This window comes from Nyctibius grandis, chromosome 16, assembly GCF_013368605.1.
Source record: "Nyctibius grandis isolate bNycGra1 chromosome 16, bNycGra1.pri, whole genome shotgun sequence".
Classification (NCBI taxonomy): domain Eukaryota; kingdom Metazoa; phylum Chordata; class Aves; order Nyctibiiformes; family Nyctibiidae; genus Nyctibius; species Nyctibius grandis.
In genome coordinates, this window is record NC_090673.1 from 1952587 (window position 1) to 1967605 (window position 15019).

At 61.4% G+C, this 15019-nt stretch overlaps 1 protein-coding gene across 1 annotated transcript in view; it reads right to left on the reverse strand.

Moving 5' to 3' along the window:
- Positions 1-6312: 6312 nt before the first annotated feature.
- LOC137670904 (carboxyl-terminal PDZ ligand of neuronal nitric oxide synthase protein-like) overlaps positions 6313-15019 on the reverse strand; it is a 29788-nt gene continuing 21081 nt past the window's right edge. The window contains exons 3-10 of the mRNA XM_068414062.1: positions 11729-11821; positions 10998-11056; positions 10228-10336; positions 9726-9867; positions 9158-9318; positions 7771-7936; positions 7248-7605; positions 6313-7114 (exon numbers count right to left, since the gene is read on the reverse strand). Of these exons, the coding sequence (XP_068270163.1) occupies positions 6628-7114; positions 7248-7605; positions 7771-7936; positions 9158-9318; positions 9726-9867; positions 10228-10336; positions 10998-11056; positions 11729-11821 (1575 nt within the window). The 3' untranslated portion in view covers positions 6313-6627. The remainder of the gene's footprint in view (positions 7115-7247; positions 7606-7770; positions 7937-9157; positions 9319-9725; positions 9868-10227; positions 10337-10997; positions 11057-11728; positions 11822-15019) is intronic.

Sequence of the window (15019 nt, forward strand, 5' to 3'; positions counted from 1 at the left end):
GAGCGAAGCAGCCGAGCGGGACCCCCACGCTGTCTCCCGCAAGCCGCAGGGTCTCCTCCACGCTGGGAACGGCTGTGCCGGCTCTGGGAACCTTGGTGCCCCTGTGGCACGTGCCCCCCGGGGGCCGCTTTGCTTCGCCTCCTTCGCACGGGGTTTGTGCTCGCCCTGCCCGGCCTTTGCTGCCTGCTCCGGCTGATGCGAAACGTGGCAGTAACCCCCGGGCACCCCCTGCGCCGGAGGGTGTTTGGTCCCCAAGAACTGATGGGCAAATACAGCGGTGGTGGGCGGGCAGAGGGGATTGGGACCTGAAATCCCTGGGGTGGGGTTGATGTGGACGCTGATAAGATGGGGAGGGTGCGCCCACGCCGGGGCTCTAGGCAAGGGTTGACGCGGAGGATGCTCTGCGTGGGAGAGCGGCCGTGGGTACAGGTGGGGACCGCTGCGGCCCTCCTTGGGCGGGAGGCAAACGACCCCGGCGAAGGCAGTCGCTCTGGATGGCCCCGTGATTAATGGGAAGAATATGTAAATGTATATGGCCGTTGCCATGGCTACGGCAGGACTCCGGGCTGGGGCAGGCAGAGCCCCCGGCCCGGCCCGGGTCAGGATTTGCATTCCCAGTGCACCCTGTGGTGCTGGCACGGGAGCAGCTGTGCCAACACCAGTGCCACCGCCACGTCCCCAGCGCGGGCAGGGGGACAGTCCCCCAGCGCACTGTCCCACCACCCTGCAGCCACTGGCTGCTGCGCGGCAGCATCAGCCCGGGGCTGCAGCCCCTCACCGAGATGGGTGCACCCCAGCCTGGCCACGGGGTCCCCAGGGAGAAAACACCCTCACGGGAGAGAAGGATGTCCCTTGGGTCCCATGGTCAGGTCTGGTCACGCAGCAGCAGAGAGCAGGGTGCAGCCAGGGGATGGGGACGGGGATGGGAACGGGATAGGGATGGGGACGGGGATGGGAATGGGAATGGGATTGGGATGGGGATGGGGATGCCCAATGTGCCCAAGACCCTCCTGCCCCAGGTGCACCAGGCCTGCCCAGCCCCACCTCGCACCAGGCCCAGGAGAAGCCCTTCCCAGCAGCTCGTTTGTGACTGATCCTATAAAGCTGGGAGGGAAAAAGGAGCTTCCCCTGCATGGAGCCTGCAGAGCTGCCTCTGCCTGCCATGGGCCCTGGTGAGTGCTGGGGGTACAGGGTCCTGGGGGGGAGGAGATGTGCCACGGGTTGGGTTGTGTCACCAGCGTGGTGCCCGGCAGCGCTTGTGCCTGTGCCGGGGTGGCTGCAGGCAGAGGGTGAGGTTGCAGCCCATTGGTGTTCAAGCACCCAGCACCAAGAAGTTCCTGGTTACCCGTCGTTTGTGTGTCTCCTTTCCCCTGTGCAGTGAGCAAAGAGGTTTTAAAACTCCATACGAGTTACTCTTGTTAGTTATCAGTGAGTCTGGCAAACTGAAACACGGCGTGCGGGAGGGATGGGAGCTGCGCCCGCACCGGGCTTAACTCGCGCCGCGGCATCGGCAGCCCACAGCCCTGCTGGCCGTGGGGGCTGCTTGGGGCTGGGTTTTGTGCTGACAGTGTTCGTTTTCGTAGTCATTCTCAAATTATTTTGCAAACCCGACTCAAAGCAAGACTGTGAGTTACCGATCCCAAACCAAAGCCCCTCCCAGCGTGGCTGGGCAGGAGCTCCCACAGGCAGGGACCCTGCGGTGCCGGCGCAGCATGTGGCTGTCCCTGCACTGCCCAGGGCTGGAGGGCATCTGGGGCACGGGGACCCCCAGGCCCGCAGCCCCCTCCCCGGCTGGCCCCGTCTCTCCCCGTTGCCGCCGGCAGGCGTGCGCAGCCGGGCTCTCCGCCTGCCATTTCCTTATAATTTAAGAGCCTTCCTCACATTAATCTCTTTATTTTTATTTTGACAAATGTATGTTTCCAGGAAGTTGCTGAGGTCAAAGCAGCATCTGTTGCTCGTTATTTTGGGGGATGCAGAGGGTCTTTGTGAGGGTTTCCAAAGCAACAAGGAATTAAGTGGTTTGTAAAGCAGAGAGCAGGGATGAGGAGCGGGCTGGGGCTTCCCGAAAGGCGGCTGAAGATGCTGATGACAATCAGATCAGCTCGCCTCTATTTTCTTGGAAACTCGATCTATTTTTCTTGTACAACTGTCAGCCCGACTCCCGTATTTCAAGTGCTTGGCCACCGCGAGCTCTGCGTTTCAGCGCTGGGATTAGCGTGGCCCCGGTCAGACGCGCTTTCCCCAGGCCCGTGCCAGGTCCCACCGTGCCGGCCCAAAGGACGTGGGCTCTGTGGGACGGGAGCAGAGCAAAGCCTTTGGTTCCAGCAGTGTGGGTCCCCTGGCGCAGCTCTGGCAGGGAACACGGGCTGGAGACCCTCAGGATGGGCAGAAGCCCCCCCTTCCTCCACCCCAGGGATGTCCCTTGTCCCCCCCAAATTGCCCAGCCCACCCCATGGCAAAAGCTGCTTTTTCTTTCAAAACAACCCACGGAGGGTCCGGTGCCAAGGCGAGGGCTGCGAGGAGCCCGGGAGATTTATTGCTGAGGAAATACTTTCTCCAGCGAGGGCCGGCGGCCGCGGCAGGAACAATGGGAGATTCGCGACGCGAACAAAGCTGATGTCGTTCTTCTTTTTATCAACGCGTTTTCCTTGCGGAGCCTCCCTTCCTGGAAGTGGGAGATGCAGCTTCCCCCGCGCGCCGGCCGTGTAATCAGCAGGAATGGCCATATCCTGGCTGGGAAGCGAGCTGTGAAACGCTGTCCCCCGCCGTGATTTATGAGCCCGTGGCAGCGGCCAGCGGCGGGGCTGGCCCGGGGACAAGGTGCCAGGGCGCGTGCAATATCCACGTATTCTTTCTGCTCCTCGCCAGGTCCCCGGGGAGCTGCCGGAGGAAGTTAATGGATTAGACACACACGTTCCACTTGATTTTTATTTTTTTTTATTGCCGCGTCTTTCCAAATGCCTTTAGCAGACGCGCGAGCACAATGGGGCCGGGCGGGCAGCGGGGCAGCAGCCTCCCTGCAAAGGTCACTGTGGAGAGGGTCTGCTCGGGGACACGGGGACAGCCTGTCCTGAGCGGGCACCGACCCTCCCTGTGCTCAGCACCGGCTCACCGCCGCGACGGGCAGAGTTAAGGTGACTCCAGCTCCTTCGCTGGCCAAGAGCCTCGGGGCATCGCAGCCCCTTGCCCGCAGGGTTCTGGGCACCGAGCAGGTCTCTCGATGTGCCCGGAGCTGTAACATCCTTCCCGGGGGGCTCACGGGTGTGAAAGCGGCCGGTTTCCCTCCCGTGCTGCCGCGCCGCACCGTGCAATCCTCACCCGATACCGGGGATATGAAATAATTATTCCGAGTGATCAGATTTTAATTATGCAACACGGAGGATGATTATTGCATGCCAAATTGGTGCCGAGTGCTTAGTTATGTATACGCCAAATTTAGTCTATACTATTATACCCAGTGGGTGGCCGTAGACAATCAGGAAGTAATTAGTTTCGCTGGAGGTTGCTCGCCCGCCCGGTTTGCCGCGCTGTCTGGGGAGCGTCGTGCTGCGCTCGGTGAATACGGCGGGCTCCGGGTTCAATACCGTCTTTTTGTGACAAGCTAATAAGCTGTCTGCGTGGCGGCCTGTAATTAGCGCTGTCGATATTCATTTGGAAGCGGAGGCCGCGCTGAGCGGCTCCGCCGACGGCGCTTCCCTTTGTCGAGGCTCTCGGCCGGTCCCACCCCGCGGTGGGTGCGGAGGGATGGGGATGCGGTTGGGCGCCGGGTGCATGTGGCACCCGTGGGTCCCCACTGAGGAAAGCGCCCAGCCGTGAGGGGGTTCAGCCCCCGAGACTGAAACCTGCCCCCCACCAGCCTGGCCCCATCCCTTGTGGGGGAGCCGCCGGGTGTGGGGTGTCCCCCAGTGCCCTGTGGTGCCGAAGGCTGAGCTGGTGTGGGGATGCGGCGCTGGGGAGATGGGGATGTGCGGGGGGCTTTGGCTGGGGTGGCTGTCCCCTCCCCGGAGCTGTGGGCTGCTCTCCCCAGGGAGCCCCGAGCATTGCTGGAGGGTGCTGAGGTGCTCAATGGTCACGCCTGATCCTGCGGGGCCCGGGCTCGTCTGTTGGGGTCTCACCTGCAGAATCGGTGGGGGCCTGGGGCTGCGCTGGCTGGGGGGCACCAGGGCATCGCCCCCGGGGTCCGCGGGCAGCCGGTCAGCGCTGTGGGGCGCTGGGGAATGGCCCGGATCTGCTGGGTGGGAGCTGGCTGAAGTATGGAGCAACTTTTACCTCTGTCACACAAAGGAAACTTTCCTCCTCTTCTCGTCGGAGATGCTCACTCCATTGAGATGATTGGCATACTGGAGAGCCGAGAAACTAAATTGTTTATACGCTAATGAATAGAAGCTTGATTGCAAGATCCTGTTTGGAAAATTATAGTGCTGAATTGAAGCCGTACAATTACATCCAAAATGCTGCATATTCATTTCATCTGCTTTGCATAGAGATTAACAAGCGAGCCCTAAAGCAGGCTCTGAAATTAAAGCTAACACCAGATTTAGTCACAGGTTACAAACTAAATGGCATTGTTTGATGGATGTGAATCTTTACCACCTGCCTGCCTGATGATTGCGAGCAGCTTACCAGACAGCGAAGGAAAAAGTTTCTCCCAATGAAGGAAGCATAATAAGATGCTGGGCTGGAAGTGCCCCCTCCCCGCGGGCAGCCCCCCCCGGGCAGATGTCTGCAGTGGGCCTGGGGAAGGGGCTCCTGGCTCCGGCGTGCCAGAGGCTGCGCCCGCTCTGCGGAGGGATGGAGGGTGGCCCCGAGAGCCCCGCAAGCTCCCAGGTGCTGGGTCCATCCAACCCCCCGGCTGGGCTGGGTCCCTCCAGCCGGGGCTGCTCTCCAGGGGCTGCATGGGGGGGATGGTCTTGCGGGGTCCCCATCAGTCCTGGAGCCTCCGTGCTGAATCACCCACGGGCTCCTTCCCCTCCTTGGAAGGGCCGGGGTGCTGTGGAGGGTGGGGGGCTCTTGCTCCCTCAGCCGTGGGCAGCCCCTGTGGCACCCTGGCATGGGGCTTTGCTGCCTGTCTGCTGTCTGCCTCCTCCCTCTGCACTGCTCCCACCCTGCGGGCGGGGGCCAGGGGAGGGCACAGGGGGTGTGCGAGGGCACAGGACCTCCTGCTGCCACCCGCACTGCCAGGGGAGCGATGGGCTGTGGGTGTGAGCAGCAGGCTGGGGGCTCCAGACAGCCTTGGCTCCCAGCAGGGATCCTGCTGCTTTGGGAATAGCCGGGGGGTCCCCAGCGCACGCCGGGGACAGCGGCTCGGGGGGTCCCTGCGTGTGGGCCCCGGCGGGGCAGAGACCACAGCACTTGCTCTGCAAATCAGACACCTTTATTTTTTTCCTTTAAAAGTCAGTTACCAAACTGCAGCGTAGTGTATCCCTACGGACAGGCTGGTCTGTCTCTACTGTGCTACGGGACAGCCCAGCCACAGCTCCACGAGCCCCCAGTCCCCAGCAGGGACACTGCCAGCCCCTGCCAGCTCCTCCTGGCCAGCTCAGGGGTGCCTGTCCCATCACCCCCCATGTCCCCCACAGCCAGCGTGGCTGCTCCCAGTCTCCATTTCTGTTTGACACTTCCCCATCTCACCCCTCCGACACTTTCCCAACGCCCTCTCGCAAACAGTCGAGGCAGGTCGGCACCTCCTCGCTCCCTCCCCAAACCTGCCCGGGCCGAAGGGGACACGTGGCACAGCCAGGGCCTCGCCTCGGCCCTTCACCCAGGGCTGGGCTCCTTCCTTATGCACTCACTCCACCCAGGACACTCACACTTCTGAGACCAAACCCCAACCACGCCGTTACACCAGGGAGCAGCCTGCAGCCACCAGCTGCTCAGAGAGGCACAGGAGGGCTCTCCCCCCCCGACCCCAAGACACGGGGTGCAGGAAAAGGCACCTGTGGGGAGAGGCAGTGGTGGCTTTGCCGTTTGGGGACATGGCAGTGGGGCTGCTGTCCCCAAAAGCTGGGCTGGGCGCAGCGTGGCACTGGTGGACACAGGGTGCCCTGGAGAGACCCGGCCTGTGGCAGTGTGGCACCGCGTTGGGGAGCCGGGCAGGGGAGCTGCTCCGCTCCCGGGGGTGTTTCTGCCCTGGAGCATCCCACAGGGAATGCTGCCTGGGTGGGAGCTCCCTGGAGCAAGTCACACCAGCGCCGTCCCCACCCAGCACCCTCCTCGCCCTCCCGAGCCGGCGATGGCGATGGCACACACCCTGCCAGGGGCTGGGGCTGCCTGCAGCCGCCCGGCCAGTGAAGGGACGTGGTGACGAAGGCGAAACGTGCCCCTGCCGGGCAGCAGCTGAGCTGGGCAGGGACCCCACGCAGGACCCCGTGCAGCAGCGCTGGCTGCGTGCGCAGGGACAGGACAGGGCAGCGGGAAGGCAGTGCGAGCTGGTGCAGGCCAAGGGTCACATCCTGCGTGGCAGCCCCGTGCATGGCAGGGGGACCTGCTGTGTGGGACAGGGACGGGAAAGGGACCTGCCTCCCAGCCTGGGCATGGGGGCCACCAACCCCAGCACGGGCTGGTGGCACGGCGTGGATGGAGCTGCTGGGACTGTCTGCCAGCCAGCTGCCACCTCCTGCGGTCCCACTAAGAGGGGACCCTGCTGGGCCCCACGGCAGCGTCCAGCTCTGGTTCATGCAGCTCATCTTCTGAGAAGCTGATGTGCAAGCAGGTGTCATCCGCAGCGAAGGGCAGCGTGCTGTCCGTGGGGCTGGCCAGGGCGGCCAGGTCCTTGGCCAGGGCCTCGCTGGCCGCAGGGTCGCGGATGCTGGCCAGGGGGGACGGCTGCCCACCCTCCCCAGTCCTGTCCTTGCCCAGAGCGCGCTGGCAGGTGCCAGCAAGGATGGGCTCGGTGCTGGAGGCAGCGCTCCACGCAGGAGTCCTTGCCTCGGGGTCCGCGAGGGTGAGCGAGCTGGCAGCGATGCTGGTGAGGCTGGAGACGCTGGGGCTGGGCAGGCTCACGTGGGCGGCACTCTCGGGCTTCCCCTCCGCTTCCAGGCTCGGGGAGGTCTTGCTTGACCTCTTGCGTAGGATGGGCGGTGGCGGGTTGAGCTTGGGGATGGGCTGCTGCCGCCTGGGAAGCAAAAGCAGAGAAAGGAGGTGACAGGCAAGTACTTACCTGCACAGGGGGCTTGGCCTGTGCTGTGCAGGGTCTGCTCTGGGAGTTCCCCCTCCTGCCAGCGGGAGACAGAGGTGGCACATCCTACCTGTCCTCGTCCCCTCTGTCTGTGTCGTCCGCCTTCTGCCGGCTGCTCCCGTTGAGCAGAGCGACCTCGCTGACCTCGGAGCCCTCCACGCGCCGGCTGAGCCCGTCCTGCCCCTCCAGCACAGCCAGGCACTCGTCCCCCTCCTTGCTGCCGTAGCGGTGGCCGCCCCTCTCCAGGCTGCTGAGGTTGAGGTAGGAGTCCCCGGGGCCCAGGGCTGGCAGCGAGCCGGGGGCCACGGGGCTGCCCAGGATGCTGGCGGGGGTGGAGGTGGACGGCGGGTGGACGTCCACGCTGTAGTGGTTCTTCAGGTTCAGGGAGAGGGACTGAGCCAGGGAGAGGTTTTGCAAGGAGCGGTCAACTGGTGAGAGAGGGACAAGGGGCGCATGAAGAGCTGGGGACATCCCACCTGGCTGCTCCCCGGGACCACGAGGGGTGCAGAGATGCTCCAAAGGGATGGTGCTGGAAGCATCCCGGCCCCCAAACACCCCCCCCCTTCCCCCGGTGCGGGGTCTGCCGTGCTCACCCGGCTGCCGGTGCTGCTCCCGGGCCTCCAGCGCGGTCAGCTGCCGCACCAGCAGCGAGACGTGCTGCAGCAGGTCGCGGTTGGTCAGCAGGAGCTGCCGGACCCGGGCCTGCGCCTCGATCCGCGCCGCCGTTTCGGCCGCCAGTTGGTCCTTCAGGAGCTGCACCTGCGGGGAGGGACGGTGCGGGCCGGGCCGAGCATCGCCGGGACCCCCCCGGGGCCGGGCCGAGCATCGCCGGGACCCCCCCGGGGCCGGGCCGAGCATCCCCGGGACCCCCCGGGGCCGGGCCGAGCATCCCCGGGACCCCCCGGGACCAGTGGCGCGGCGGCCCTCGAGCGCCCCCTGCCGGCCCCGCCGCGGCACACACCCCCCGGTCCCCCCCTCCCCGAACTGGTCCAGCGGCGGGCGGGGGCCTGCGGCTGCATCCCGGGCGCAGGGCGGGGGTCCGCTGCCCCCCGCTAACACGAAACGAGCCCGGAGGTGCCCGGCCGGGGGGCCCCGGGCTCCCCGCTCTGATGCCGGCTTGGGGGAAGAGGCATTGGGGGGGGGGTGGCTTCCAAAACCGGGGTGAAACGGGAGCTGGCGGCTCTGCGGGGGCCCCGTGAGAGGAGCCTGGGCTTGTGTGTGTGCAGCCAGCTGCGGGCCGGGGAGCTGAGCCATGCACCAGCGACGCTGCGCTGTGAGCGATGCTGCAAGCGATGCTGTGAGCTCCCGGGGCTGCTCCCACCCCAGCACAGGGCGCTCGCCCTCGCTGCCAGCCCAGCCCGGCTGGAGCAGGGTGAGGAGAAGGGCTGGTGCCGCCCGAGGGGAGGGCAGGACGCGTACCTGGGCCACGGCCACCTGCGTCTGCTGCTGCTGCTGGAGGAGCTGCTGCTGGAGCAGCTGGAGGCAGTGCTGGGAGGCCAGCGGGGTGATGGAGGCCGAGGAGCAGGGGCTGCTGGGGCTGAGCAGCTGCTGGGAGCCGGCCGGGTGCAGGGAGCAGAGCTCGGCATCCTGGGCACAAAGAAACGGGCAGGGTGAGCAGGCCTGCCAGCTCAGGCTGGGATTTGGATCGTGGCGCCCAGGACAGGCGCAGGGAAGCCCTGCCTGCCCAGGAGCGCGTTTCACCGCAGCCGTTCCCAGCCAGGCCCCGCAAGCGATGCCATCGTGTGCCGTGAAGCGATGCCCTTCAGGCCGCAGGGCAGCGCCCGCAGAAGAGCTCTGCAGAGCAGCCATTCGTTATGGCAAAGCCACAGGGGCTGCGAGAGCAGGAGCTAGCAAGGCGTTATGCAACAGGGTCTCCATGAAAGCCCCTCCTCATCAAGCCATGCTGCGGTGACCCTGAGCAGAGGGACCCCAGCAGTGGCAGAGCGCATGGACCGTCCCCCAGCCCACCCCCCCCCTTACCTGGCCGTTCTTGTCCTTTGGGGCTTGCCCAGGTTTCAGCATGCTGAGGTCCCCCCTGGGAGCGGGCAGCTCTCTGGGTCCCCTCTCGGACACACAGATGCCGTCAGAGTCGATGCCAACCTCGTCTACATCCGTGATCTTGGAGCCCTTTATCTGGTGAACTTCAAACAAGACGGATAAATAAACCCCAGCGCCCCCGTGCAGGATCGCAGCAAGGAGCCAGGCCCCGAGCAGGGCTGACAGCCAGGGTGACAGCTTGGGGACAATGGCCAGCACTTGCTGCAAGTCTCGGTGTGCTGCGAAGGGGCAGAAGGGAGTGGGGCAGCCGAGGGGCTGGTGCCTGCAGACCCTCAGTGTGCTGGACACGGGGCTCAGCCTCCGCCTTGCTGGTGCCCAGGGCGAGCGGGAGACAGGGCGATTCCCAACGCCCCCCACGCGAAGGGGCCCGAAGCTCTCGCTGTCACTAGAGCTGGCCACGAAGGACATGCCACCCTGCCGCTCCCCACCCCAGAGCACCCCCCGGTGCCAAGGGAGGCTCTGCCCGCGCCCCACGGGAGCCCCGCGTCACCTTCCAGCGGCTGCTCCTCGGCCGACTTGTCGCTGGCGCCGTCCGCCTGCCCGTCGGCGCTGTGCAGGGCGTGCTGCAGGCTCAGCTTGTGGCACACCTCGAAGGCCTGCCCCACCGTGCGCACCACCCGCATCGCCTGGCTCTGCGGAGGAGACCCACCGCTCAGCCCCCCGCGGGAAAACCGGGAGCCTTCCCCACGCCGCCACCTCGTCCCGTGCTGGGGGCTCCGCTGCTGCCCACCACCGGACTCAACCCACAGCACCCCCTTGGCCCCCTGCCCCTGGAGATGTGTGGGCTGGGGCAGATGGGCTGTGCTGTTGCGCCAGGAGGGGACAGGCACCAGGCACGTTTTTTTGGGGACATCCAGCTCTGGCGCTGCCACGGTCTCCCCAGGGATTGGCACCCTCCGACCCACCACTTTGGCTCCTGCATGGGAAGGTGCGAGGTCCCTCGGAGACCTCTTGCCCGGGAGGACCCAGCCGTAGCCCCAGGAGCGTCCTACCTTCTTCTTGGATTTGAAGACGTTGCACCTGAAGGAGTTGTTGGCACCGTCCCTCGCGATGTAACTAAATATTTTCAGGTCTTGCGAGTCGTGAGACACGTAGAAGATTCTAGATGGGGGGGAAGACAAAGGCATTAAACACCCAGGGGTGCAGTTATTCACTTGGTAGATCTACCAGCCTGGTGCAACCTGTGCTCCTAACTGTGTCCGCAGGCTGCGCACCGTCGCCGGGGCTGCCTTCAAGGAAGCCATCCCTGATGGCTCCTGAGGCAGCGGGTTCACCTGCAGTGTGAACCTCTGGGTGGGGCTTGTGGTTTCCAAAACACTTTGAGATGCCGTGGCAGGTCCTATGGAAAGTCAGTGCTATGTTACCACGTCCTGAACGGGTTAATTCCCTGTGAGCACCTACACCTTGGAGTAGGGCCCTTCTCCAGAAGCACACAGCGAGCCGTGCTCTGAAGGACAACTGCGGGAAGCCTGTCTTAGAGTCAGAATCAGAGAGTAATTCGGGCTGAAGGCACCTCTGGGGTCATCTAGTCTAACCCCTCTTCAAAGCAGAGCCAGCTTCAAAGCTGGATCAGCCCGTCTCGCTTTGAAAAATGTATGAAAAACATTCCTCGTCAGCGGTAATTTTGCAACCTCGTTAATTTTTCAGTCCTTGGGAAAGCCAGCCGTGGTGGGGGGAACTCGGCAAGCGGGAGGGTGGATCCGCATCGCCCAGGGCTGGCTAACGGCACGGGACCTGGCTGGGTAAACGCCCTGCCGCGTACCTGTACACAGGGTCGTGCATCACCACCATCTTACTCTCGTCCCAGGTCCACTCCTTCCTCTGTAAGCAGAAGGCAGAAACAAAATTACAGTAAGTGAAGTCAAAATGAACCTCCCCAGGCTGATGGGCAGGAACCCGAGGAGACGGTGCGCTTGTCCCAGGCCAAACCCAGGCTACACTTCGACTGTACGAACAGTGGCTGTTTCATCAGTGTCTTGGACAAAAATAATTTATTTGATCATTTATCACATCTGGTCATCTGATCACAGCCTTCAGGGCTGAAAATGGTCCCTAAGATTAATTTATAGCATCAAATATGCAGAAGAGTGGCACGTTTTGGGGAAGAAAGCTCTGAGCTAGAGCTTAGGAGATGGGGGTCCAGCCGCTGACTTGGCTGGGTGGGAAGCAAAGCCTGGGCGAAGAGCTGGGGGGGGCTCAGCCCAGGCAGCGTGGAAAGGTTACTGGTATCCACGAGGAAAAGAAACTGCATTTCCTGAAAGCTGGATGTTATCTGATAGAAAAAAAAATCCTCTTCTCTCAGTGTCATTTCCCCACTCTTTTTTCAGCAAGGTTTTGTTATTAGTTTGATGAAAAATGCGGTGTTTTCTTGTGAAAATTCTGGGTGGTTTTTAAGAAAAGGCCAGTTTTGGTTAGAAGTGTGACTATCCTGAGCAGCAGTAACACCCAGGCACGGTCAAAGCCACCGCCTCGGGTGAGGTGGAGAAATCTCACCTTCTGCTTCTTGCGCAGAATCACCTTCACCCCGTCCACGGACACGATGATGCTCACTTTCTTCTTCTTGATATTCTTGGCTTTGAATTCATACTGATGGGAAGAGAAACCCAGGTTAGAAGAGAGGTAGGACTGGGGGGGTGCCTGGGACGGTGTGCGGGATTAGTTGGTGTTTTATATGAAGATGTTGGTTTGTATTTGATCGCAGCTGCCGAGGGAAGTGGGAATGTGTTTTATCCTGCTAAGAAAAATCTGTGTTGGGAAGGACTTGCTGCTGTAGCCGAGATGCTGGGCAGGATCCTGGCTTTGTCGGGAGCATCCCTTGGGAGGGGACAAGCAGAGCTCGATCCTCTGGGCTACACCCAGAGACCACTCACTCGGGTCTGGGAGGGCCCTCCCTGGTGCGTTGGCCGTGCCTCGGCCAGCGGCTGACCGGGGAGATGGCCCTGGCAGCAAATGCCAAGCGGTGATTTATGGCACCTCCAGTGCCCTTGGATGTCAGTGCTGCAGCGCACGGGGAATATAAAATCGCTTATGAATCGCAGGGAGGGCCAGGTGGGTGGCAGTAACGCAATTATACCTCAGCCATTTGCATAATCACATTAACCTCCGTGGGCTCGGTATCTCTGGAGAAAACCCAGCTCCTCACCTGCAGGTGTCTGCAGCCTGAACTCACCTCCACTTGCGTTAAAAATTAAACTGCTGGATTTAAACGTTGCTTTTGCTGACAGGTAGAAGCGTGGCAGGGCCCTTCCACGCTGGAGACCTGTATTTACACCACGGATCCTTACACACCCTGGCTTAGGGACTATTTTCTGCTTCCCAATACAGCACTTCGACACCCCGTATTTTTCACAGTCCCTATCCCAAACCCAGCTTTCCTGGGCCAGATCCTAAACCAGCGCAGCCGCTGCCGTCAGCGCAGCTACAGCACAGCCACCACATATCCATTAAAAAATAAATCCTTTGCATGAACGCGATGTACAGTTACCAGAGCTGGAGAGCAGAGGTTACAAACCCTCTGTTTTAATAGTCTAATAATGTAAACTGCGCTGTAATGGAGCTGGGGCTCGGCAAAGGGGACATCCCGGGGACACTGTGTCCAGTTCTGGGCCCCGCACTTCAAGAAAGATGTTGAGGTGTTGGAGCGAGTCCAGAGGAGGGCGACCAAGCTGGTAAAGGGTCTGGAGGGTCTGACCTACAAGGAACGGCTGAGGGAGCTGGGGGTGTTCAGCCTGGAGAAGAGGCGGCTCAGAGGTGACCTTATTGCAGTCTACAACTACCTGAAGGGAGGTTGTAGTGAAGTGGGAGTTGGCCTCTTCTCCCAGGCAACCAGCGAGAGGACAAGAGGACACAGCCTCAAGCTTGGCCAGGGGAGGGTCAGGTTGGACATTAGGAAGCATTTCTTCTCAGCAAGGGTCATTAGACACTGGAATGGGCTGCCCAGGGGGGTGGTGGAGTCACCATCTCTGGAGGGGTTTAAGACAAGACTGGACATGGCACTTAGTGCCATGGTCTAGTTGACATGGTGGTGTCAGGGCAACGGTTGGACTCGATGAGCCCAGAGGGCTCTTCCAACCTGATTGATTCTGTGATTGTGTGATGCCTCTGCCACGTCGCTTTGCAGAATCGACACGGACCGCGTGGTGCGCACCCACAGAGGACGAGGCGATGCCAAGCGGTGAGTACAGCCTGAAGCCTACCAACACCGTGTAATTAGACATCTAATTAGAAATCTTATCTCTTCCTACAGTAGAGCTGCAGGTAGCAATCGAGTCGTTAAGGGAGTCCAGGCACCTCCTTCAGGAGCTGAAGCTGAAGGACTCTGTGTGCGGCACCCGAGCGCTGCAGAGAAGATACACATCTCCCCAGCTCCTCAGCACCCATTGTAAGCCACGCCGGCCTCACGGGCGGAAAATTGGGTGGCTTTCATGTTTATCAGGCTTTTGATGCTGCTCATTGAATTCTTAGCACTCTGCCAGGTTTATGGTATCAGACAGACCCCGGATTAAACCACAGCCTTTTGATCTCCCCATGAATTATTACTCTGAGACAAGCTCTTTAAAAATCTATCTATAGCCCCGCTGCATGTGAAGCCAGAGCTAAATTTGCTATACGCGTTTTTTTATTTATAGGGAGGAGTGAAACAATGGGCGAGGCGGGGAGCGCACCCCGCAGCCTGCCCTGGGCCGGGGGCCGAGGCCAGGCGCCCCAGAGGGCTTCTCCCACCCTCCACCCAAGCAGCCCCCCGTGCCCGCACCCCCAGCCCAGCCCCGCCAGGCTGAGCTTTCCCCTCCCCTACACTCAACACTGCCAAAGTGTTTCCCCTTGTCGGCTTGCACGAATGTCAATAAACCCAGGAGGGATTGTTCTGCCCCTAAAGAGCCATTTATCTTTCTTTATACACAAATGGCTGGGAAAATACTAGCTGAGCTTTCCAAGGAAGAGCGAGCAACACAGCGTATTTTCCCCCTGTAGCAACAGGGGTGCGGTTACATTCAAACAAGGCTCTTTGCTCAAAGGCTTTAAGCAAAGTCCAAGTCTGGATTTTGCAGAGATGCTTTTTCTTTCTCTCTTGGACAGACGGGAACAATCGGGAGCAGCGGCAGCGCATCTCCGGGTGCTACCAGGAGTGATGGCAAGGCTCTGCGAACCCAGGGAACCCCAGCCAGCTGCCCCCAGCCCAACGTCGGGACAGGGCCATCCTGGCTAACCTGGCACTGTCGTCAGAGAGCAAAGTCTAGTCACCGATTTTTTTTTCTTACTATTGAATTGATGTGATTTTTTTCCCCAAATTTGTCGAGGTTACCGACAAATCCAAACCCACACAGCAGTGCTCGTCTTCTCCGCTGCCTTCTGAGATTCAGTCGTTATTCTCCTGCTGCTTGTGCTGTCCTATGGGGGAAAGCTTCTGGTGTTAAAGGATCTGGAGTTGCCCTTACAAGTGGTGATCACAGGATCAATCAGGTTGGAAGAGCCCTCTGGGCTCATCGAGCCCAACCATTGCCCTGACACCACCATGTCAACTAGACCATGGCACTAAGTGCCATGTCCAGTCTTTTAAACACCTCCAGAGATGGTGACTCCACCACCTCCCTGGCAGCCCCTTCCAATGTCTAATGACCCTTTCTGAGAAGAAATTCTTCCCACTGTCCAACCTGAACCTTCCCTGGCGAAGCTTGAGGGTGATGCAGCAGGGAAGCCTGGCAGCTTTCTTAACTATGGAGACAAGATGGGACATTTTATAAAAAAATGCAGGTCCACAAAGGGCAACGTATCTCATTTCATTTA